This window comes from Anabrus simplex, chromosome 11 (assembly GCF_040414725.1).
Source record: "Anabrus simplex isolate iqAnaSimp1 chromosome 11, ASM4041472v1, whole genome shotgun sequence".
Taxonomy (NCBI): Eukaryota; Metazoa; Arthropoda; class Insecta; order Orthoptera; family Tettigoniidae; genus Anabrus; species Anabrus simplex.
In genome coordinates, this window is record NC_090275.1 from 87,421,792 (window position 1) to 87,446,882 (window position 25,091).

General features: G+C 40.4%; 1 protein-coding gene across 4 annotated transcripts in view; it reads left to right on the forward strand.

Moving 5' to 3' along the window:
- LOC136883507 (fatty acid synthase) overlaps positions 1–24,525 on the forward strand; it is an 830,097-nt gene extending 805,572 nt beyond the window's left edge. For 3 of the 4 annotated variants that reach the window (XM_068229677.1, XM_068229678.1, XM_068229679.1), the window contains 4 exons: positions 400–597; positions 7,478–7,540; positions 22,560–22,808; positions 24,318–24,525. In XM_068229677.1, coding sequence (XP_068085778.1) covers positions 400–597; positions 7,478–7,540; positions 22,560–22,808; positions 24,318–24,440 — 633 coding nt within the window. In that variant the 3' untranslated portion in view covers positions 24,441–24,525. Of the gene's footprint in view, positions 1–399; positions 598–7,471; positions 7,541–22,559; positions 22,809–24,317 lie in introns of those variants that run through there. The other variant, XM_068229680.1, reaches the window with a different exon arrangement.
- The last annotated feature ends 566 nt before the right edge of the window (positions 24,526–25,091 follow it).

Here is a 25,091-nt window from a genome sequence, read left to right on the forward strand (position 1 = left end):
AAGAGGTAGCAAACAAAATCAAAGCACTGAGTATGGAAAAGCTTGCACATTGATTTCCCGTACGGTATATTCATTAATACTAATTTACTGGTCCCCCTGGTAGGAAATATAAGTGACAACAGATCATCCCATAGAAAATTGTTTATGTACTAAAAGCAACGTTAAGTCAGTTTCATCATTTCTAACCACTGAGTAGGCACACGACAATATGATCGAGTAGAGCCCCTGGGAGCTGCGGCGCACACATTAGCAACCACTGACTTACAGTTCAGACATGCAACACATGCGCACGCCCACTCTCTCTCTCTCTCTCTTATTTCTAAAATGAAACTGATGAAATTTCTACTCTCTAGTACATGTATATATTTTTCTAATTTACGATACTCCTGTGTTTTTCAGCTTGTGAAGACAAAAAGTGTGCCAGGATCTCCTGTCCACCTGGTTGGATTTTCGTTGGGTGGAGTGTTAGCTCTTGAGCTTACAGCAGCTTTGGAACAAGAAGGCTATCAGTGCAAACTAGTTCTCATTGACTCTGCTCCTGATTTGTTGATAACACCCATGAAGCTAATTATGGAGAAAGGAGAGCAATTTTTTCAGGTATGTTTCTTCCTTTACTTTTTTGTGTAACCCAGGCTGCAAGGATTGTTTGGGGCTTGCACAGTGTGTTTCTATTGTTTTTGTTGCTATGGTTAGCTAGCGGGTACAAGCCGTAGAGTTTGAGTGTGCAAAAGTAGGACCAAAACTCACTGTGTAAAATGTGATGTCTACCTGTACCTCTCCATGGAAAACAGTTATTCTAAAATGTTTGCAGAGTTGAGAAATGGCCTGATAGGAACAGATTAAATGGAACATCTGATCAAATACTTTATCATATAAATTGCTCCGTCATCCTCCTCCTTTCCCCTTATCCAGCTCCTGCTGGGTCGGGGCATTTATGGCTTTTCTCCACCTTGATTGCATTTGATAGGGTGGATCATGGGAGTCTACTGGCAAAAATGAGTGCAATTGGACTAGACAAAAGAGTGACTGAATGGGTGGCTATATTTCTAGAAAACAGATCTCAGAGAATTAGAGTAGGTGAAGCTTTATCTGACCCTGTAATGATTAAGAAGGGAATTCCTCAAGGCAGTATTATTGGACCTTTATGTTTTCTTATATATATTAATGATATGTGTAAAGAAGTGGAATCAGAGATAAGGCTTTTTGCAGATGATGTTATTCTGTACAGAGTAATAAATGTTACAAGATTGTGAACAACTGCAAAATGACCTCGATAATGTTGTGAGATGGACAGTAGGGAATGGTATGATGATAAACGGGGATAAAAGTCAGGTTGTGAGTTTCACAAATAGGAAAAGTCCTCTCAATTTTAATTACTGCATTGATGGAGTGAAAGTTCCTTTTGGGGATTATTGTAAGTATCTAGGTGTTAATATAAGGAAAGATCTTCCTTAGGGTAATCACATCAATATGATTGTAAATAAAGGGAATAGATCTTTGCACATGGTTTTGAGAGTATTTAGGAGTTGTAGTAAGAATGTAACCAGAGGAGTGCGACAGGCCTCGGCAGCCGGCACATTTCCTATCCTCGCCAGTAGATGGGGGCTTCATTCATTCCATTCCTGACCTGGTCGAATGACTGGAAACAGGCTGTGGATTTTCATTTTCAGTAAGGATGTAAAGGAGAGAGCATATAAGTCTCTGGTAAGACCCCAACTAGAGTATGGTTCCAGTCTACGGGACCCTTACCAGGATTTCTTAATTCAAGAACTGCAAAATATACATACAAAGAAAAGCAGCTCGATTTGTTCTTAGTGATTTCCGACAAAAGAATTGCGTTACAAAATGTTGAAAGTTGCTCGACTAAGTGGTATGTTGATGTAGATGTTGATTCCCATAGGGAACCTAAAATATTTGTCCCAAATGAGTAAATTTATAATACCAATATAATGGTCCGTTATTGGACATTATAAATTTTCCAGCTAACTCATTCTTGGTTGCCTGCGTTTCGCCCTCGTGTGCTAAGTTAGGCTCATCAGTTGGGACTTAGCACACCACCCAAGACGCAGGGCTAGTGCATACCGTGGAGGCCACTGCATAGGCTACTTGAAGCCACCAGCAGTGCCAATGCACTATGAGAGCTATGTCTCATTTTCAAAAATTGATGCCTGCCTGGCCATCAAATGATGTAGATGTTGATTCCCATAGGGAACCTAAAATATTTGTCCCGAATGAGTACATTTATAATACCAATATAATGGTCCGTTATTGGACATTATAAATTTTCCAGCTAACTCATTCTTGGTTGCCTGCGTTTCGCCCTCGTGTGCTAAGTTAGGCTCGTCAGTTGGGACTTAGCACACCACCCAAGACGCAAGGCTAGTGCATACCGTGGAGGCCACTGCATAGGCTACTTGAAGCCACCAGCAGTGCCAATGCACTATGAGAGCTATGTCTCATTTTCAAAAATTGATGCCTGCCTGGCCATCAAATGATCAAATGAATCAACATCTACATCATTTGATGGCCAGGCAGGCATCAATTTTTGAAAATGAGACATAGCTCTCATAGTGCATTGGCACTGCTGGTGGCTTCAAGTAGCCTATGCAGTGGCCTCCACAGTATGCACTAGCCTTGCGTCTTGGGTGGTGTGCTAAGTCCCAACTGACGAGCCTAACTTAGCACACGAGGGCGAAACGCAGGCAACCAAGAATGAGTTAGCTGGAAAATTTATAATGTCCAATAACGGACCATTATATTGGTAATATTAAGTGGTATGTTGGTAAAGATATTGATTCCCATATGGAACCTGAAATATTTGTTCCAAATGAGTAAATTTATAATACCAATATAGTTGGTCCATTATTGGACATTATAAATTTTCCAGCTAACTCATTCCTGATTGCCAGCGTTTTCGCCCCAGTTCTCATAGTGCATTGGGACTGCCGGTGGCTCCAAGCAGCCTGCACAGTGGCCTCCACAGTATGCATTAGCTACGCGTCTTGGTAGGTGTGCTATTTAGCAACTGATGAGCCCAACTTAGCACACTGGGGTAAAACGCTGGCAACCAAGACTGAGTTAGCTGGAAAATTTATAATGTCCAATATCGGACCAACTATATGGGTATTAAGTGGTATGTTCTGAGCTGTCAGTGGAGATATGGCGTGGAATGACATTAGTAGATGAATAAGTTTGAGTGGTGTCTTTAAAAGTAGGAAAGATCACAGTATGAAGATAAAGTTGGAATTCATGAGGATAAATTGGGGCAAATATTAATTTATAGGAAGGGGAGGTTGGGATTGGTATAAGTTACCAAGGGAGATGTTCAATAAATTTCCAATTTCTTTGCAATCACTTAAGAAAAGGCTAGGAAACAACAGATAGGGAATCTGCCACCTAAATGCAGATCAGTATTGATTGATTGATTCTTCTCTCCTTCCACCATTCCTCTTCCATCATTTTGTCCCAGTCCAGGTTAATCGATACACCTTGATCTACATCTCCCTCTAGCTCTCTTTCTGTCGAACTTCATCTCCATCATATGTTTTGGTATTCTTTCCTCTCCCATCCTCTTTACATGACAAAACTATCTCAGTTTACTCCTGTCAATTCTCTCATTTAGGTTTTCCTTGTTTTTCCTATTGTACTTGTTAGGTATTTCATTTCATTGGCCTGAATTCTACTTTCCTCCCTACTTGTCATTGTCCAGGTCTCAGCTGCATAAGTCGATATCGGTGCGTAATACATTTTGTATATTATCTCTTTACACTTCTTTGGTACTTCCTTATTCCAGGTAAGGTTTCTTAGAATACTCCCATCCCTCATTCTTAGTTTCATTCTCTTTACAATACCTATTTAATAATAATTGTTCCTCTTTGGCCTGCCAGTTCTTTTTATTTTCACTCAGTAAATCTGTATTCCTTCCTATTATTATAGAAATTGATCCTTAAGTCCTGGGATCTCTCATCTCTGCACACTTTAAAGCCTTTATCACTTAATTTTTTATTTTTTTTTTTACACTCATCATTATACCATAAGATTTGTTTATTTTCCATTCTCTTTCTCACAACCATTCTTTTTGCCAGCTACTATTGCTATCAATCTTTAAACCATTCTTATTGCTTCATCTATGTTGTTATTCTCTACCATATTCTCAATACCCACCCTTCAAAATTTCAAAAGTTTCCCCCCTATAATAGTCCCTAAATTCATCCCTATATTCCTCCCTCCATCTATACCTTACCAATTTTCTGTGTACATAGTAAATTTTTTTTTTTTTAATTTTCCTTCACCTTTCAATAATCGAATAGCAAGTGGAAAATTGACACTGTAAAAGTTTTGACCTGAATGTCTTTAACATAAGTCAGAGCCTCCCAAGAATCTTAACGCCAAGTCTTTTGCACTCCCTGTAGAATCGACTATTTATGTTAAGTTTTCCGTTTCATCCCCCAACCAGCCACCGTTCAAAATTTATAATTTCTCTATAGTATATTTTTAATTTCTCTCCATTCTTGTTGCATTCTTCATGTTTACTTCTACTTCCTTCAATTTCTCTATCACATAATGGATTCTTTTCTCCCATCCTTGCATTGAAATCTCCCACTGTAATTATTCCTGCTTTTTCATTCTTTAATTGAATCAGGTTTATTACTTCAATAAGCTCATCAAATAAGTTTTTTTCCCTCAAAAGAGGACCCCGATGGATATATGGTTGTAGCAGAAACCTTTCGTTTACTCCAAACCTTAAAATAAAATTCTGGTAGAATGCATTGCCCTGTTGCACTCTCTTGCTTCCCTGCATGTCCAGCCTTGTATTCTGCTTAATTCACTCTGTAAGTATTTGAAATTGTCCACAGTTTCATGGCTTTGACCACCAATTTTCACAATGCCTTTCCCTTGCCTTTCTCCTCTTGTTATCACCAAGGTCTTGCTTTTCTCATAACAAGAAATAAATTTCATTATTAAGCCCGTATTGTGAGCCTTAACAGTGTTATGGTACTTTTTGGAAAAATTCCATCTTTGTGATACAATTCTCTTTCTTTCCTTTTCAGGATAACATTATCTTGATGGAATGGGATATGTTTAGTCCTCACAGGGACATCTTCAACCATAATTAAAAGACAAAAATGGAACAAGGATTCATTAATACACATTAAAAGACACTGGGTGATCCTAATAACTTACTCTGTCCATATGTCAATTAAAAAGCATTAAATGTTGTCAACTCGCTATACAAGCAATCTACAGATGAAATATGTAGAATGGGTTGCAAAATACCATTTGTTAAACATCCCTCATTTGTAAAAACTTCAGGCATAAAAATACACTGGTATTGTGTGATTGCACAAAGCTTTAACTTAATAATAATTAAAATCTTGATGTATAGTCTTGAAGAAATGTTCATTTTCCTTTTTTACTGAAGGCTGATTCTATTAAAATTGTGTTAAATAGGAGGAACTTCTCTTAAAAAAGTACACAGACTGAATACCAGGCTTATTTCTACAAGATGTTAGAATGGGAGGAGTCTAAAAGAAGGAAACAATAGATAAGAAAGAAGTTCAAAGAATCTTAGGCCATGCAGAAAGGAGGTATATCAGAGTACTTACGTCTACGCCGGTCTTGTGTTATTATAATCAGTCTGTGTGCTGTCTTGAACTGAACTGTGTGTAAGCTGGTCGCATACCTGCGGCAGTGAGCATGTAGAGGAAGGAATGAGGGGATTAAGGAGAGGGAGTGGGAATAGATGGTTGTTCTAGCTTGTTGCAGTGTTGTGAAGAATTTTTTTATTAATCTCTTCAAATAAAATATTTATATATTTTGGACATTGTGTTCAAGTTGTAGTTCGGATTGCACCTTTGGTCTATTTTAATGAATATATTTTCAATGATGTTGGTAGAGTACATTTATTAGTTAATCAAAGGACAGACATATCTTGGTCAGTTGAGGTAAGTGAATGGTTAAATTTGGACATATGGCTGCTATTAGCTGAGAACTTATGGAATCTCTTGGCATTAACCTGCTCATTAAACCACAGTTCGAAGCTGCGACCAGTTTGACCTAATATACATAACTGGTCTGGCATTGAGTGCATTTCAACTTGTACACTCCAGATCTTGAGAATTTATTATTACTATTGTTAAATGTTTTGAAATACATGTTGATGATCTCTAACTGGAAAACATGGTACCAAACCAAGAAATTTATCTTGAATCAGTCAACCATTATGAAAGTGTACTTGACTGTTTTTGTAATACCCTCCTCCTCATCCTCATCCTCCTCCTCCTCCTACAAGTGTCATATCCAGTCCTCCAGGCGCTGGTGATCACCCTGGAGAAAGCAGCTCCTTTCTTTAGCCAACTTGAAGAGTTGTTCAGTGTTGTTGATGCAAGTCCAGTCTTTGATGTTTTGGTGCCATGACATTGATGATCTACCAGCTCCTTGCTTGCCTTCTATCTTTCCTTGTAATATGAGGTGTAGAAGCCCATACTTTCTACCTCGTACAACGTGGCCTACATAAACTGTTTTCTTGGCTTTGATTATGCTCACCAGCTCACGCTCAGCTCTAGCTCTCCTTAACATTTCCAATAATACTGCCTCAAAGGCTTTTATTTCTGTGATAGTGACAGCTCTCCATTGTCGAGCTGTTGAATGGAGTGACATTTGTTTACAAGTAGACAGGAACTGATTTGTGTACTTACTCATTGCTTTCACAATTAAATTCAAAATATGTAATGTAAAAAGCAAGTTGAAATACTGCACAGGATCTACATCAGTGAGAGGGGCATGTTTAGGACCTGGTGTTTTGAGAAACAGCTGGGAGGGTTTGAACTGAAGTGTGTCGTTCAAATCAGTTTTTACTAAACCCTGTATTGTGCATTTAGGCATAGACTACACTGTTTCCTTTTGTGTCACTGTCCGAATTGGTAATACTATCACTTTCATCACCGACAGTACTACTGGTGCTGTGGAATGTTATTGCTACTCTCACTTCTTGGCTCAGAAATAACATCACCAACATCATGACTACATGACACTAATATTGTTAGGTACATATTAATCAGACTCCGTGTAGCCATCATTGGCACAGACTGTTGGTATACTCGGCTAAATCATCATCTTGAAGGCATTTTTCTGCTCACACTCTTGCATGGGGTACAAAAATTGGGCAATTTGAAAACAATCATATCTCCATAAATAAAGTGATTACTTTGATAGTTGTGGTAAACTACAGGCTTTTTGGATTCTGGATCATCTGCTTTATGCTGCTATCTGTCAGAAAACTGACAACTACAAGCATATACAAAACCTGCTTGTGTAAGGAGTGCTATTGCATTCCCGGCAATTTACTCTAGTGCGCTGAGGTACACTTTTACGATCAATGTTATTCTAAGAATTAATGTTGCAAATACGGTACAAAGCATCAATTGTTAATGTCCCCACTGCTGTTGTATTAATGATTTATATCTTATTGTTTCAGATTCAGACAATCATGTACTTCGTAGACCTACTGCAAGCTGTACCAGTCAATGAAAAACAAACAGTGAGTATCACATATGGGAGTTCCATATCTTTCATCATGAAATGACTGTATTTTAGATGATATCTTCAATGACATACGGTATGCAAGGGAAAAACCAAAACCATTTTATAAGGAATCCACAGACACCATTGAGTGAAGTTTGTAGTGGTTGCAGTCAATTTTACCTTTTGATAAAGGCGTTCAAATGATGCAAAATAGCTTTAATCATGATACCAGGAAATAACAAATAAAACATAAGCTTTTAGGAAGTAGGTTTTACAACAAAATATCATTTGTTAAGAATGAAGCCATTCCTCTTTCAGTGTTGACTCCTAAGTGTACTTGTATTCGACAGTGTTATATAACAAATTATCGAACATAATCTGGAGAAGTTCATTTTGTATTACTTTAGAGACCTCCTTGAAAACAGTCACCTTGTCTAAATGTGCTCTTAAGGATTGGTCCACTTTCACACTGAAATTTACGATTACCCCTGAAGATACTGGGATTTAGATTTTCATGTATTCTCAGTGCCAATTCAAATGCACCACAGAATCTTACACAATTTCTAATGATATTTGAAACATCTATTATTCTTGATTTCTCATTATGCTTATGCAGTGCTCTACCACCCTTATCCAAGGTGCTTGAATGTCTAGTTCATACACAAGTTACTGAATACCTTACCAGGCATTCCCTCTTTAATCCCTTTCAATCCGGCTTCAGGAAAGGACATAGCACTGTGACGGCTTTACTACGAGTGACAGATGATATCAGACATGCAATGGACCAACGGAACGTGACTGTATTGACATTATTAGATCTCAGTAGTGCCTTTTACACTGTTAATCCTCAGTTACTACTGCAGAAACTTCGAGAGCTAAATTTTAATAGTGTATCACTTCGTTTCTTTTTATCTTATCTTGAAAATCGCCGGCAACGTGTAACAGTTGGAAATTAGAGTTCAGGATGGCAAAGGAAGACCCTCGGCGTCCCTCAGGGGTCAGTTCTTGGACCACTGCTATTTATCATCCAAATTAATGATATATCAAAAGCTCTTAAATTCTGCAAATTGCAAGTGTACGCGGATGATATACAGATTTACTATCATTCAAAACCGAGTGATATTGATACTGCAATTACTAAAATAAATTCTGACCTTCAACATCTTAGTGACTATGCAAATAAAAACAGTTTATTAATGAATCCAAATAAGACTCAAGTTATTATTATTGGTACCAGTAAAAACCTTTATTCCCTCAAACAACAGAACATCCCCCCAATAATTTTAAACAATAAAATCATACCCTACTCTACTTCAGTGACCAACTTAGGAATTATCATGACTGAGACTCTAAACTGGACTCAACAGGTGATAAGCACGTACAATAAAGTACATAAATGCTTATATCCCCTGAAACGGTTCGCTAATATATTCTCTGTTCGACTCTGTTCAAATAATTCGCTCTCTTGTACTACCTATATTTGACTACTGTGACACTGTGTTGACTGGAATATCCTGGGACAGTAACAAGAAACTGGACCGGAGCCTGAACAGCTGCATAAGATATATCTTTAATCTGCGATATGATGCTCATATATCACCTTATTATAAGGATCTGTCGTGGCTTCGAGTGCACCAGCGCCGTGAACTTCACATGCTATCACTTCTGCACAAAGTTCTTTCCACTAATACTCCCGACTATCTGTCTTCATCTTTTTCTTACCTCTCGTCCTATCATGAACACAATACAAGATCTGGTTCATCTCTTGCCATACCTGTAAACCGCACTGCTGTGTACAACCGCTCCTTCATAATCTCTGTGTCTAGGTCATGGAATTCGCTACCTGTGAACATTAGAGAAAATCCTTCTCATCGCAAGTTTAAAGTGGCTTGCCGGGAACATTTGCTGGGTAGATCCCGCTGACTTGCTGGATAATTGTTCAGTGAATGAAGGTATGAATGGGATGAATGAATGGATTACTGCAGTTACATAATTTAAGTGTACGTTATTTTGTGTATTTTAAAATTAAGGATTCTTTCATTATTGTTATTATTATTATTATTATTATTATTATTATTATTATTATTATTATTATTATTACTATTAGTATTATTTGTTTTATTTGTATTCAAAATTATAAGTTATGTATATGTATACTCATCTAGTGGTTAAGTGAAAGAGAGGGCCTCGAGCCCTAACTTCGCCACCAATAAAGGCATTATCTATCTATCTACTATATTCACTGTCTCACTGCCCTGCAATAATAACTTTGTCTTAAAGTACTGTATTTTTAATGTTTATCTTGATGCTTCATTCTTTTTGATTCTGTCATTCAGATTAGTTTTGTTTCTGTCACACCTAATTTGGTCCATATATCCTCGGCACGAAATGGTAAGTAAGGAAAACTGTACAATATTTTTTTTTCCACCACCACATATTAAATTATGTTTATCATACATAGATGGATTGAACATATGAGAGTACTGCCTGATCTTGCTTATTGCAGTCTGCTCTGTGTTTGGAGATGAGCTGGGTCATCCTGAGGCTTTTATTTCCAGCTTCTGTTCTGTTGAATGCAGACTGAACAATTTTAATTATAAACTAGACACTGAACTCATTTTGAATGCACATACTCTGTCGACTTAAATGAATGAGACTGAGGTAGTGGCTGCACGGTTTTCACTTGGGATATAGTAGTTTCAAAACTTACTTTTGGCAGCCTCGAAGATGTTTTTCCATGGTTTCATATTATCACAACTTCATTAAGGCCTGGTCGCTTCCTTCTCACTCCTAGCCCATAATCGCTGTAAGACCTATCTGTGTTGGTGCAAATAAAAGAGTTAAATGAACGGAAACCCTATCCTCAATACTTACTGCTGCGAGGCTTCAGCTCTGCTGCAACCTGAACCAGCAGTACCATCCACTAGTATACATAACTCCTACCCACAATGCAAACATCAAGAAGTACTCACGTTTTCCACCACTGTGCTGCAAGGATGCAGTAGTCAGAGCGAGCGGCACTGCACGCTGTTACCACAGCTGTTACAATCAGACGATTTTCCTGTTGATCCCTTCGCTGTTTAAATGTTTCACCCTCTCGAAACATTCAGTCACTTCATCTCCAATGCCTATTTTTTAAATAATTGGAATAAGAGTTTTGCAGATGAGCTGACCTAATTTCTGAGCATGATTTGAACAGTCACTTGAGTCCCACTTTAAAGCTTCTGAAGTGATCAAAACAGAGAACTGCGGTGGTGAAAGTTGTACAAGCTCCAGTATTAACAAATTTTGCAGCTTCGCATACAAAATCGTTGACAATGTGTATGAACTACACAAACAGTTCTGATGGATAGAAGAAGTTAAGAGCAGGAACAAAGAAATCCGGGAGGAGGTGGGAATAGGAGACTTCCTACTATAAAGGATCCAGAAGGAAAGACTGAAGTGGTTTGGCCATGTAAGAAAGGATGAGTGCAAGCAGGACTATAAGGAAGGAAAAGTAAAAGGAAAAAGACCAGTGGGCAGATCTATAGAAAAATAGACCAATCTAGTAAAGAAAGATGTCGAGGAGGGAGGACAAGATTGGGAGAAAGTTATGTGAGAACAGTGGTTCATGGACAGACAAAGATGGAGGGGGCTCGTACACCATGCCTGGGCAACTGGAGATGATCGATGATGATGATGTTGATGGTATTTATATTTTATTCAAAGATATGAAGTCATTTCTCTCTCTTTACCTCCTTCATACAGCTTCATTGCTCACATCTACTCTTAAACTACAATGTTGTCAGCATGCCACTATGTATACGCGGCCTGTTCTAAAAATAGTGAACTTTGAAAATAGTTCAGCACTGGTCATCGTCCTTGTCCAACGTACTTTCTCGATTCGGTGCCAGCACCCGATCTTGAAAGCTTCCAGCTTCTTGATGTCTGTCTTATTGAACATGGTTTCCGCAAAGTACAATGCTACACACCAAACCTATGCCTTCATTATTTGTTTACACAGGCTGAGGGTCATTATATTTTGACACAACAAGGATTGCTTGCCATAGTTATTGCAGTCCTAATTTCTTGATGGCACTGTAAATTTACTATGATAATCTGGTCAAGGTATTTGAACTGAGTTACTTGCTATACTGGCTTGCCATGTAATAGGCACAGGCTCTTACTAAGTACCATTACTTTTGTTTTATTGATATTATTTTCATTCCATAGACCTTAACTTTCACATTTAGCAGTTGCAGCATTAATAGTTGGAGTTTGATCGACTATAGCTTGGTCATTGGCAAATTTGATGGCTTGAATTAGTCTTCTTCCCACTTTAAGCCTAGTTTGGTCTGTGGTACAAACTCATTTATGATCCAGTCAGCGAAGACATTAATTATTCCTGGTGAGAGAAGAAAACCTAGTCTTTCTTCCTTGTGAATCTTTGCTGGTCAATGTTTTCTTTGCCAAATCTCAGGAATCTCGTTTGAGACCTGGACACGACACGACTATGAGAGGATATCGTCTTTATTCCAAAGACAGAGTAGCTGTGGATGGCACAGCAACTGGGGACATTTGCACCCTAGTTCACTGCGACGTCTTCAGCGAAGAAGTACCGCTCCGTACTAAACTAGATGCAGTTGCAGTTCGCACTCCGCCGTTGCTAGTAATAACAACGGTTTGCAACGTGTACTTTCCACCAGATTATAATCTTGAAATGCATGCACTACAAGATTTGATCATTCAGTTGCCCCCTCCTTTCCTCATGCTGGGAGACGTGAACGCCTGTAACATACTATGGGGTTCTCCATCTTCTTGTGCTAGGGGGAGGATGCTCGAGTGAATGATCAACCTGTTTGATCTTTGCGTGCTTAATACAGGGGGACCGACACATTTCAGCAGCGCACATGGCACATTCTCACACCTGGATGTCACTTTGTGCAGCCGTGCACTAGTTCTCCTGCTACGGTGGCAAGTACACAATGACTTCTGTGATAGTGACCACTGACCGATAATTCTATTTCTCTTGAATCAAAGACAGTGCGAAGTACCCAAGCGCTGGTTACTTCAGCAGGCAAATTGGCCAGAGTTTACAAAATGCACAGTGATGGCTGATGATATGCTGGAGTCTGTTGACGACCATGTTTCTTCCATTACTACTGGAATTTTGGCTGCTTCAGAGGAAACAATTCCTTCCTCGTTTGGTATTCATTGCCGGAGACAGGTCCTATGGTGGACGGACGAAATTGCAGCAGCCATACGTGATCACCGACGGACTTTTAAGCATTATTGTCGGAATCCTACAATGGCCAATCATATCACATTTAAGCATCTGCGCGTGCGAAGGCCTGTTTTTTTAATTGAGAAAGTAAGAAAGCTACGTGGGAAAAGTATGTGTCATCCATCACGGCGCATACTCCGTCATCACAAGTGTGGACAAAACTCCGCCCTATTGTCGGAGTACAGAATGTGCCCTCAGTACCCAGAATCTCCATTAATGGAGATATAGTTACGATTCCTTCAGTCATTGCCGACCACATCGCGTCACATTTCGCAGATATGTCCAGCTCTAGGAGGTACGACTCTGTATTTCTTCCAATTAAGCACGCGAAGCAGAGGCACACCATTTCTCTTTTGCCTCTAGTGCTTCGCATCCATAAAATGTGCCCTTCACGAAGTGGGAGTTGCGGAGTGCACTCGCACTATGAAGAGATACAGCTCCTAGTGACAGATGTCTCAAGGATATCCTCACCCTGTTCAGCAGAATACGGAGTGAGGGAGTGTTTCCATCTCAATGGCGTGAGGGAATTGTGATACCAATTCCCAAGCCAGGTGAAGATCCAAAACTTCTGGATAGTTATAGGCCAATATGCCTTACAAATGGCCTTTGTAAGTTGTGTGAAAGGATGGTTAACTAGCGTCTTGTTTGGGCCATGGAAAAGGAAGGTCTCTTGTCTAACTACCAGTGTGGGTTTTGCTTTCATCGGTCTGCCACTGATCATCTGGTCAGAATGGAGAGCACATTCAGGAGGCCTTTCTCCGGAAGGAACGCCTAGTCACCGTATTTTTTGATCTGGATAAAAAGCTTATGATACTACCTGGCGATATGGAATTCTCTCCACTCTACTCCAGTGGGGATTTGAAATTTGCCAATGTTGAGAGCTTCATGTCCCTCCGGCTCTTTTGAGTCCGAGTAGGGAATGCATTTTCTCAATACTACGTTCTGGAAAATGGAGTACCTCAGGGATCTGTACTGAGTGTCACGCTGTTCGCAGTCGCCATGAACACCATAGTTGCCACTGCTGGGCCCGCAGTCGTTCCATCACTGTATGTAGATGACTTGGCTCTACATTACAGCTCAGGAAGGGTGGCATTTGCTTAGAGACGGCTACAGCTATCTATTAACCAAGTCGACAGATGGGCCCTGCAACATGGTTTTCGATTTTCAACGGCGAAAACCTCAGTTGTACACTTCTGTCGACGTCCGATTGTACATCCTGAACCAGAGCTCCGCTTGCAAAACAGTGCCTTATCAGTGGTAGACACCTGCAGATTCGTGGGTCTCCATTTTGATAAGAGACTAACATGGCAGCCCCACATCCATCAGTTGAAGGTTGCCTGCATGAAGAGACTTAACATGCTTAAGTTTCTCAGCGGCACTTCATGGGGGGCTGACCATGCGGTGCTGCTATGATTTTACATGGCAACGGTCCTCTCCCGAATTGACTATGGTACTGCGGCTTATGTCTCAGCATCAAAATCTATGCTGAGCCTTTTGGACAGTATTGAGTTAGGCTGGCAGCGGGAGCTTTCCGCACCAGCCCCATTCCCGGCCTACTCGCTGAAGTGGGAGTTCCACCTTTACAGTTAAGGAGGCAGCAGTTACTGCTCACGTACGCTGCTAAAATTCATGAAATGCCGCTACATCCAGGCTATCAATGCATCTTTAGTACCCAATACCACCAGAGGTACCAAAACCGGCCGAAAGCCACATGACCGGTTGGGTTTCGAATTGATAACTTGTATCGTGATCTGAATATCGATATCAGTGGTTGTCTTGAACAAACTTTCAGCGAGGTACCTCCATGGTTGGTTCTGCGTCCGGATATACGTCTAGATCTACTCCGTGGACCCAAGGTGAACACGGATTCCTCCATTTATCGGAGGTAATTCTGAGACTTCATTCACCAATATCCGGCCGCAAAGCATATCTTAACGGATGGTTCTAAAATTGGAGATAATGCTGGTTGCTCTTTCGTCACCGATGATATGAGCATGAAGACCTCGCTTTCTAGTGTATGTAGCGTGTACAGTGTGGAGCTTTACGCCATCTTAGAGGCTCTGCAGTTTGCACTACATGATGAAAGAAGCCACTTTCTTATGTGTACCAACACGTTAAGCTATCTGCAGTCTATTGAAGCCTGTTTCTCACAACACCCACTGGTGCAGCAGATTCATGACCTTCTAGCCAGTTTAACACGTTCAGTACCTGCTTCTGAGCGGGACACTTGAATGCCTGGACCAGCCATTTTCATGCCCGGCCCTCTTGACTTGCATCACTTATTACAATTAACAATTACTCCTAAACTATAAATGTTAGAAAAATGATACTTTGTGCTTACCTGTAGTAAATATTTAAGGTGTGATATCTGGTGTGACAGGTTTCAAAATACGTCTAAATTTATACAGCCTATCTGTATTTTCGGCATAACGATTACTGTCATCGAAGTGAAGAAATGAAAGAATATGAAGGCAGCGTATTTGGAACATTGTATTAGAAAATATCGGAGTATGAATAACAGGGTCTTCGGTCCAGTACATTTTTATATCAGGATTTTGGACTAATCGGTTTCCACGATTGCATGATCGAATTCTTTGTGAAAGACCGGGGCGCCGCACTTCTCACTTGACTCGTGTATAGATTGGTCTGCTCACACACATACTGATAAAATTCGTCATTCATGAAAATACTCACGTAACTCAAAATATCCTGCTTATTTTCTATTTGAACGTTTATACCTGAATTCTCTGTAAATGGTGGAACGGGTGGACAATAACTAGGATGATATGTATCAGGCATTTCACTTTTCTCTATAGGCCTATCAGATTCGGGAATCGCAATTTCCTCGTCACTATCACTTTCCTATCTGAGTCTATTTCAGGAATATCATCACCAGAATAATCATTGTGAACAAGTGAACAATATCTATTTAATCCTCCGCAAGAAACTTTGTATTATAAGCCATTATGCTACACTCGGTAAGGACGACACGCACTGCATTGGAATCTCAAGTACCGACTTGACGCGCGAGGAAGTTACAAGATTTTTCAGCTAAAACTGCTGAGATAAACATGAGCCCACTCAACGCGAGGTTTATCTCAACAAGGTCAACCAACTTCCTTCTACAACCAGTAACGCTGACTAAGGTGTAAGAATGCATAGATGACGAATATAAACAGCATTGCTTCGCGCGGAACATTAAACGTCTAACGCCGTCCACGGCCCGCAGCATAGGAGCAGGCTTGAACGTCTTACGCCGTCCACGGTCCGCAATGAGTTAAGTGATGCTGGCACCAGAATCACTTTTGCGTGGCTTCCAAGCCATGTTGGGATTGCGGGAAACGAATGTGCAGATGAAGCTGCAAAGGGAGCGGTACTTTTACCTCCAAAACCTGTCAATGTACCTGCTAAAGATATTTGTTCTCAGCTACGTCGAACCATCTTGGCGTCCTGGGAATCGGAGTGGCTAGCTATCCGAACTCCCAACAAGCTGAGAGCAATTAAGAAGACCACTACTGTGTGGCGGTCCTCTTTCCGGCCTTCATTGAGAGAGGCCGTAGTATTGTATAGGTCATTTACAATCCACCTACTCTTATCTCCTAAAGAGGGAAGAAACCTCAGTGTGTTCTTGTGGTGCCAACTTCACCGTGGCCCACATCTTCACAGAGTGCACTGATCTCTCTGGCCTAAGACGGAGCTTCGGCCTACAGGAAACACTCGAACGCATACTAGCCGATGACGCAACTATTGCTGATCTTGTCATCCGCTTTATGTGCGACAGTGGACTAATCAAGGGCATATAAATTGCAAGTGTATTGTTACTCAGGGAACGCACATTCCCTTTTGATTCGTTAGTAATTTTTCGGCCTAAATAAATCTATTTTTTTGTTTTATTTTGTACTGTGTTTTCAAATTCCTTTAATAAATAATTTTGTATTTATTTTACATTATTTTGTACTAATATGTTCAGAGAGGATGATTACCTCTTTGTACTTCCTCTTAAAACAAAAATTCACCACCACCAGCACCATAGACCTTGACTTTCTCATTTAGCAGTAGCAGCATTCATGATAGGATAGTTGGAGTTTGATCGACTATAGCTTGGTCATCGGCAAATTTGATGACCTGAATTAATCTTCCTCCCACTATAAGCCTAGTTTGGTCTATGGTATGGACTCATTTATGATCCACTCAGCGAAGACATTAAATAATCTTGGCGAGAGAAGAAAATCTCGTCTTACTTCCTTGTGAATCTTTGCTAGGCAATGATTTCTTTGTGCCAAACCTCATAAATGCAGTTTGATGTTAATATAAATTGAACACTGAACTTATCCCATGCTGTGGACAACAATGTGTTCAGAAAGTGGAAACAGCTTATGTTAGAGCACCTTATCAAATGATTTCTCTACCACAGTCAATCATCTTCTCCCCTAAAGAATACAGTGTAATAATTGCATCAAGTGTAGATACTGTATATTTCTGTTGAGATCCAACTGAATTTCATCTAGATACAACCGCTGTGGGTGGGGACAGTTGAATACATCCATGGTATTCCCTGCCTGCCGTACAAGGCGACTAAAATGGGCAGCCTTGTTGCAGAAATGTGTTGTGGCAATGGAATTATGAATTGGACACCCTGTGGGTGGGAGCATTTGAATACATTTACAGGTAATTGCTGCATCTTGCAGAAGGCAATTAAAAGGGTTGCCGTGGCCACCAGTCCCTCTCAAGGGATAGGTGTAGAATGTTCAAAATTTATGTGTGTGCTGCTTGGAGAAGGGCCTCTTTCGTGTGCGACTAAACTGAAAAGCCCAGACAGTATCCACAACCCGTCGGGTGGGAGCACCATGTAGCCTGCTAGTATCCGCCTGAAAACAGAGGTCCTCACACTGGCGAACACCTGCCTGTGAAAAAACTCTGTATACGCTATGGAGTACATGCCTATGCGGTTCATATGAGAAGGGATGCTCTGGTGGTCAGTGCCTCGTGTTGACTTGGTGTCCTGCAAATCTTGCCATAAGTATGGGTACTTTAGGGAAACATGAAGTGACCAGGTTGGCTAAGGAGGCAGACCGGACCAGGGGGGAAACCCAGCAGTCAAAAGTTTCCATGGTGAGCAGCAATGGGATAGTACAAAGGAGTGGGAGCTAAGTGGCAGCCCGTCCAAGGCATCATTTAACAATGGACGCCGAGTAATACCTTCTGTGCTCAGAGGGTATTGCCTTGGCTGCACTGTCAACTGCAGAGGCCCCTGATCAGAGTGGGTGGCATTTGGGTAGGAATTTTTGGACATGGATTCCAAGCAATCAAAACCTGTCCAGGGTAGTCTGCCTCCCAAGTTTTCAACATTTAATTCCCTCAGGGAGGCAACCTCCTGGGTACAAATGGAGCATGAAAGTTTGGATCCAGCTTCCCTAGGTTGTTTGGTTGCTACCAGGACCGATGGGAATGATGTCAAGCTGGCCAAATCTATCATGTTCAGTAGACATGCGCAACTCCAGACAGACACACAAACTGGCCTGGTCATCATTCTCCTTAAGATTAAAACTGTTCTGTCTATCTCACTGAGAAGAAGATCCAAGAGATCAAGACACTGGATGGTCTTTCATATCAGGAAGTGTGCTGTAAGTTTCATCCCTCGAATACACTTGCTAAGCCACTAGACTTTAGCATTGTATACAGAGTCTATCAGGTTCACAGTTTCTTCCAGCACCACCTATGAAGATTGCTGTTCCAGTGAGCAATGCCGCAAAGAGTAAAAGCTCGAAAATCGGGACCACTCAACCTTCGACCAAAAGAAGCCTGTGCCAGTGAAGGCAACTAAGCTGGCACAGCAGTGTAGGAAGGCCAAGTTTCCCTCCCCCATGAGGTTGTGAAAGCTACCTGCAGAGGCACCATCGTTAACCGTGGCTGGGAATCCCCCTCCCAGTCCATCTAAAGATGAAGAAAAGCCAGGGAAGAAGGGAGCCTGTCTTAAGTGCTCCCTTACCCTTCCTGCGAAAGGGAAAACACACCCTCCATTTGCAGGTTATATGTCAGCACCAGTAGGAGCACCGCGTGCAAAACCTGCATGCTCCCCCCATGGGAGTACACCCCACTACCTCAAAAAAGTGAAGAAAACTTCCAGGACCCTCTACCCCTCGGAAACCTCATCTGGTGACAAGGTGATGAATGTTGAGGGTAATTCTCCATACTCAGATGGAGATGTTTGTGTTTAAGTTAGAATCCATCTCGCCGCTTATACCTAAAACAAGAAAGTAAGTTTCCACACTCTGGCACTCTTACAGTGGAACTGTAATGGATATGACAGGCATCTTAATGAGCTGTACCAGCTCATCAGTCAGATTGCGGAAAATATAGTCTGTATTCAAGGAACTAATCTCAGACCACATCATCTTAAGAAATTTTAAACTATACTCAAAAGAACGGGGTTATGCAAATCAGGCTTCCGGTGGCTTCAGTCATTCTGATATCTACAGAAAAATTATTCCACTAAGAACCAAGCTGGAGGCAGTAGTGGTATGTGTTTCATTGCCTGTCATTGACTACAGTTTGTAATGTTTATTTTCCATCAGTCCAGCTGCTGAATATCAATGGTTAATTGACCGTATAGATCAGCTCCCACCTCCTTTCCTCCTAATAGGTGATTTTAAAGCCCATCGGACAGCTGGATCTATGCATTTTCAATACAGAAGGACCAACACACTTCAGCGCAGCGCACGAAATCCTGTCTCACACTGACGTTAGTCTGTGCAGCCATCCCTCGTTTCCCTGCGTTAGAGAGATGTACATAACGACCTCTGTGACAGTGGTCATTTCCCATTGTTCTTACTTTGTTGAAACAGAATTCCATCAAGGTTCCTCTCCATTTTATTCTAAAATGTGCTGATAAGTTCACATCACTAGCAGTCTTCAGTGACTCAAAATAGCTGGAGCATAGATGATGATGTGACTTATATCACACAATTTATTCTTACTACCCCTGAGGAGTCCATTCCATCTTTTTCTGGGACTTCTCGATGAAATCTCGTTCCTTGGTGGAACGAAAAAGTTGCAGCAGCTATAAAATTGCGACATTACATTCATTAACGCTATCGAAGGCAGCCTACTACGGCTAACTTAATAATATTTAAGAAACTCCGTGCTAAGGCGTGAGGGTAAGAAAGCTTCATGGGAAAGGTATGAGACATCCATGACGGCACATACACCATCATCTCAAATGTGGACTAAACTCTGATGCATTTCGTGCCTTTTGTACCAGGAATTTCCATTGCCAGCTGTATTGTCACACATCCACCAAACTAATCACTGAGCAAGTCACTTCATGAGTGTGTCTGATTCTGGGAATTAGCATCCTGCTTTCTTTACTCTGAAACGAGAGGCAGAACGCCATAATCTGTGTTTAGCTATTCACGCTTCAAATGATTATAATGTGCCCTTTACAGAGTGCCTTGGAGTTTGCAAGGTCACAGCTCCCATACCAGGTAATGTTCATAATCAGATGTTGAAGCACCTCAGCGAGGATGTTCAATTGAATCTGGTTAGAGGGTGGGTTTCCATCTCAGTGGTGAGAGAGGATAGTAAGTCCTTTGTCTTACTGTCTGATTAAACTGTTTGAGAGGATTGTGAATGGATGTGGTGTCTGGAGAAGAGAGGGCTTTTGTTCAAGTACCTGTGTAGCTTTAGAGCTGCTTGTTCCACCACTGACTACTTGGTATGACTGGAGAGTTCTATCCAGGACACTTTTCTCCAAAAACAGCGTCTGGTGGCTGTTTTCTTCGATTTTGACAAGGCCTGTGATACCACATGGTGACATGGCATCTTTCTGCCCTGCATCAGTGGCAATTCTGTGGAAACTTGCCAGTTTTTATTACAAATTTTTTGTTATCTGTCTATTCCATGTCTGAGTAGGGAGGGCATATTCGTAATACCACATTCAGAAAAATGGAGTCCCTCTGGAATTGGTTCTCAATATCGCTCTGTTTGCAATTGCCATGAAGGGTATTGTCATTGCTGTGGGTTCAGCAGTGATACTGTTGCTGTATGTGGACTATTTTGCTCTGCATTATAGCTCATAAAATATGACAGTTGCAGAATGACAATTACAGCAAGCTATTAAGAAAGTGGAACAGTGGACCTTAGAACATAGCTTTTGATTTTCAATGGACTAGACCTCTGTTGTTCACTTCTGTCAGAAGTGCATTCTTCATCCCCATCATGAACTTTATTTAGGGGAAGCTGCTCTTCGTGTAGCAGACACACACACCAATATCTTGGGCTCCTTGTTTATATTAAGTTATCGTGGGAGCCGCATGTGTGTCAGTCAAAAGTAAAATGCATGAAGATACTCAATATTATGAGGCTTTTAGTGGCACTTTATAGGAGGCTGATTGCACAGTGCTCCTACACTTTATAGGGCATGTATTTTATTGAGATTAGACCACACCAGTACAGTATATGTATCAGCAAGAAATAGTAGTGTCCACCACAGTGGAGTTAGATTGGCAACAGGACTTTTCATACAAGTCCCATAGCCAGTCTGCTTGCTGAGTCTGGTGTACCTTCTTTACAACTGAGACACAAGCAAGTGCTGTTATCACATGCTGCAAATCTTCGACAGATGCCACTTCTTGCATAAACCAATTTCATGTTTTTACCTGTATTGAACTTGCTACTAGTATTTACAATTCTTGTTTTTATTATGCACTCAATTCAATACATAGAATGTTTATTGTCTCTAAAGGGACAATACAATACAAACGTTAATTGGGACATGTTTCGCTCACTGTATCGAGCATCTTCAGGCATCTTTTATATTATTTTCTCAAGGTTGAGTCATACAGTAAACCTTATTTATAAAATTTTGTTCATTGAAAATGTTTTATACAATAAATTTTCATCACTACTTAAAAAGTAAACAAGTAAAATTGACAATTAAATTGTATCATTAATGGACTAAACGTTAATTAGATAATATTGATAAAATGTCATCACTACTTAAAAAGTAAACAACATTTTTTTTTACAATTAAAATGTATTACCAATCCTGTTTTTGACAGATTGTACTTATGGAAAGAAGGCCAGACTCAAAGGAGGAAAATCACATGATGATATGTCTTTTGGTTTAGGATGTAGCACTTCATCAACCTGTTTCTTTGAATAGTCATTCCTCATGAATGTTTTGGTTAGGAATTCAGGTTCACCATTTAACTTATCCTGTTCACAAATCTCCCTTGCTCGACTGGTAAGGGTGTTAAGCTTTTGGCAAGAATGGTGGTGAGAGGAACCATGAAGATATCTATTAGTATGGGTGGGTTTGCATTAAACTGAATGACCTAAAGTTCCATTGGATTTTTTTGAAACCAAAACATCCAAGTTCATGTTCACCATGAGGCCAAATAATAAATGTGTCATTGACATATCACAAACATATTGAAGGCTTGAGTGTGCAAGATTGAAGACAGCACTCTTAAAAAATCATACATATAGAAATTAGCGAAGACCGGTGCCAGTGGTGAACCCATGGCAACACCATCCATTTGTTCACATATTGTACCATGAAAACTCAAGTACTTTGTGGTGAGGACAAGGTGAAACAGATTAACAATGTCATCAGGAAAGATCTTATCCATCAGACTAGGTATCCATGATTGGAACCCTAGTGAACGAGTGGTTGTAAAAGTCTATGATTTAAAACAGTCATTGTCGTCATCATCATCATCATCTAGGTATTGGTTACCTACTGATATCAGACAAATTTGTTTCTTTACAGATTTTGGAGGAATTGAAGACTAAGATTATGTGGGAAGATAAACTGGATTGGCTGGTCAGCAAGGTGGCACCACTCTCGACTGCATCTCCAGCTCACATTAGGAGAGTCATCGATGGAGCAGTTCAACGTTCTGTTTCGCTGACGAAGTATTCTTGGGACTATGAAGGTCGCCTAAAAGCACCAGTGATGTTGTTGCGTCCCAGAGCAACTTTATACAGCTTAGCACATGATGACTATGGTCTATCTAAGGTACTGGCTACATGATTTCATGAGCCTGTTTATGTATTTTATTATTTTGATCCTACCTGCCTGTGTACTTTTCTTCCTGAATTGGCATTACCATTCTTATGCTAAAGCACACTTTTGACTGATACTAGAAGTTCCTGCTGTTAAAAAGTGCCCAGAAAGATTACTCAGACTTAAAATTACCCTTCCCGTTATTGGGTAGTAAGACAAGAGGTGCGAAGAGTTCACTATATCTTCCTCCCCAACAAATATTTTATAGTCCTCATTGTATTTTAATTCCTTCACCGAAGAGAATAACTTCTCACGTTCAGACTTGTCTGACATTGCTTCCACTTTTGCCTGGTTCCTTCCGTGATTTTGCCTATTCACCAGGCTGAGTAGCTCAGATGGTAGAGCCAGGCTGAGTGGCTCAGACGGTTAAGGCGCTGGCCTTCTAACCCCAACTTGGCAGGTTCGATCCTGGCTCAGTCCGGTGGTATTTGAAGGTGCTCAAATATGACAGCCTCGTGTCGGTAGATTTACTGGCACGTAAAAGAACTCCTGCAGGACTAAATTCCAGCACCTCGGCATCTCCGAAGACCATAAAAGTAGTTAGTGGGACGTAAAGCAAATAACATTATTATTATTATCAGATGGTAGAGCGCTGGCCTTCTGACTCCAAGTTGGCAGGCTCGACCTTGGCTCAGTCTGGTGGTATTTGAAGGTGCTCAAATACGCCGACCTCGTGTCGGTAAATTTATCATCACGTAAAAGAACTCCTTGGGAACAAAATTCTGACACCTACGTACCTCCAGAAACCATAAAAGTAGTTGTGGGACGTAAAACAAATATTATTATTATTATTATTATTATTATTATTATTATTATTATTATTATTATTATTATCTTTCCTATCCTTGGGTGAACTCTTGTTCTTCGTTGACCCTGATGGTATTAGGTTTGCGAGGCCTAGGAATTCTTTCATTTGCATACCCCTCATAGATCTTCCTTTTTTTTAATGTCAGTACCTATATTCTTTGAAAGTTTGGACCTTTCCCATTTTACCCTCTAATTACTGTAGTGTTAATAGAGGATAGTGGCTCAGTTGTTCTTCCTCTTAAAGCAATGATAACCATCACCAGCTAGCAGTTTTCATTGTAATTCGCCTTTTACAATAGGTAGGGATTCCATGAACGTATTTTATGGCCATTGTCGCAAACCCCAATAAGAAAGGGAAAGGCATGAAAATGTGACATCCTAGATCTAGTAAATTCTGTAGCATTGGGGTTAGGAGAGAACAAGAATTGAGTGAAGGAGGTTGGACAGAAAGGTGATTGTGAGGATTCTGGCAGAAGTAAGGGGACACAATGCCAGACGTGCTAGAGTATCCATGAACACCACACCACCCTCCTAAGTCGCGAGTCTCACTGGTGAGATATCATATCCTTGTAACCATTGTGCAAATCTATTTCCTTTTCTTTTTCCAGTGTTTGTTTTATATTGTGCATCTGATGGTTCTTTATTCCTTTACAGTTCTGCGAGCGCATCGAGGCAATTCATGTTGTAGAAGGGGATCATTCGCAGATACTTGAAAACCCGGACACATCAAAGTACATCAATGAATTCCTTGGAGGTGGAAAAGTGGAGAAATCATGAACATTCACTGCAGAAGCATGTTAGTGACCTGGTGTTAAAATGAAACAAATATATTTTTGTGGTTCTGTGTTTCTGAGTTACTAAATGGTTGTTAATTTATGCATGTAGCCTTAATAAAACTTCCTGTATCCTACCTAAGACAATAATGCTGCTCTTGGGGTTTAAGGTGTGATTGTCTACTCCCTACAGACGGCCAGTTTGACATGAGTCCTATGAGTGAACGATTTTAGGGTGAAGCAGTTAATATCAGCCACTAGGTAATAGGAGATTTGGTTCAAGTACCAAGGATGGTCCAATTTTTAGTGTTCTTCTTAGAAAATGACTGTTTAAAAGGAGAGCCCTAACAGTTTCCTAAATATGAAAAAGAAAAGTGCACTTATGACCTTAAAAAAAACACAAATATGACTTAAACCTAAATTTAAAAACTGCCCTAACAATAACATCAGTTATTAACTAACAAAACATATTTCTTAAAATAGAGAAAAATGGATTTAAAGTACATGTATGTCTAACCCTTGTCCTGTTTTTCTATGGGGTCGGGTATTAAGTGAGATGAATCCGCAGCAAGTTTTGACAACTGATTCCATTTTCTGACTCAACTTCATCAGAGGAGTTAAAGAGACTAAATAAATGACATGATATATGACAGTT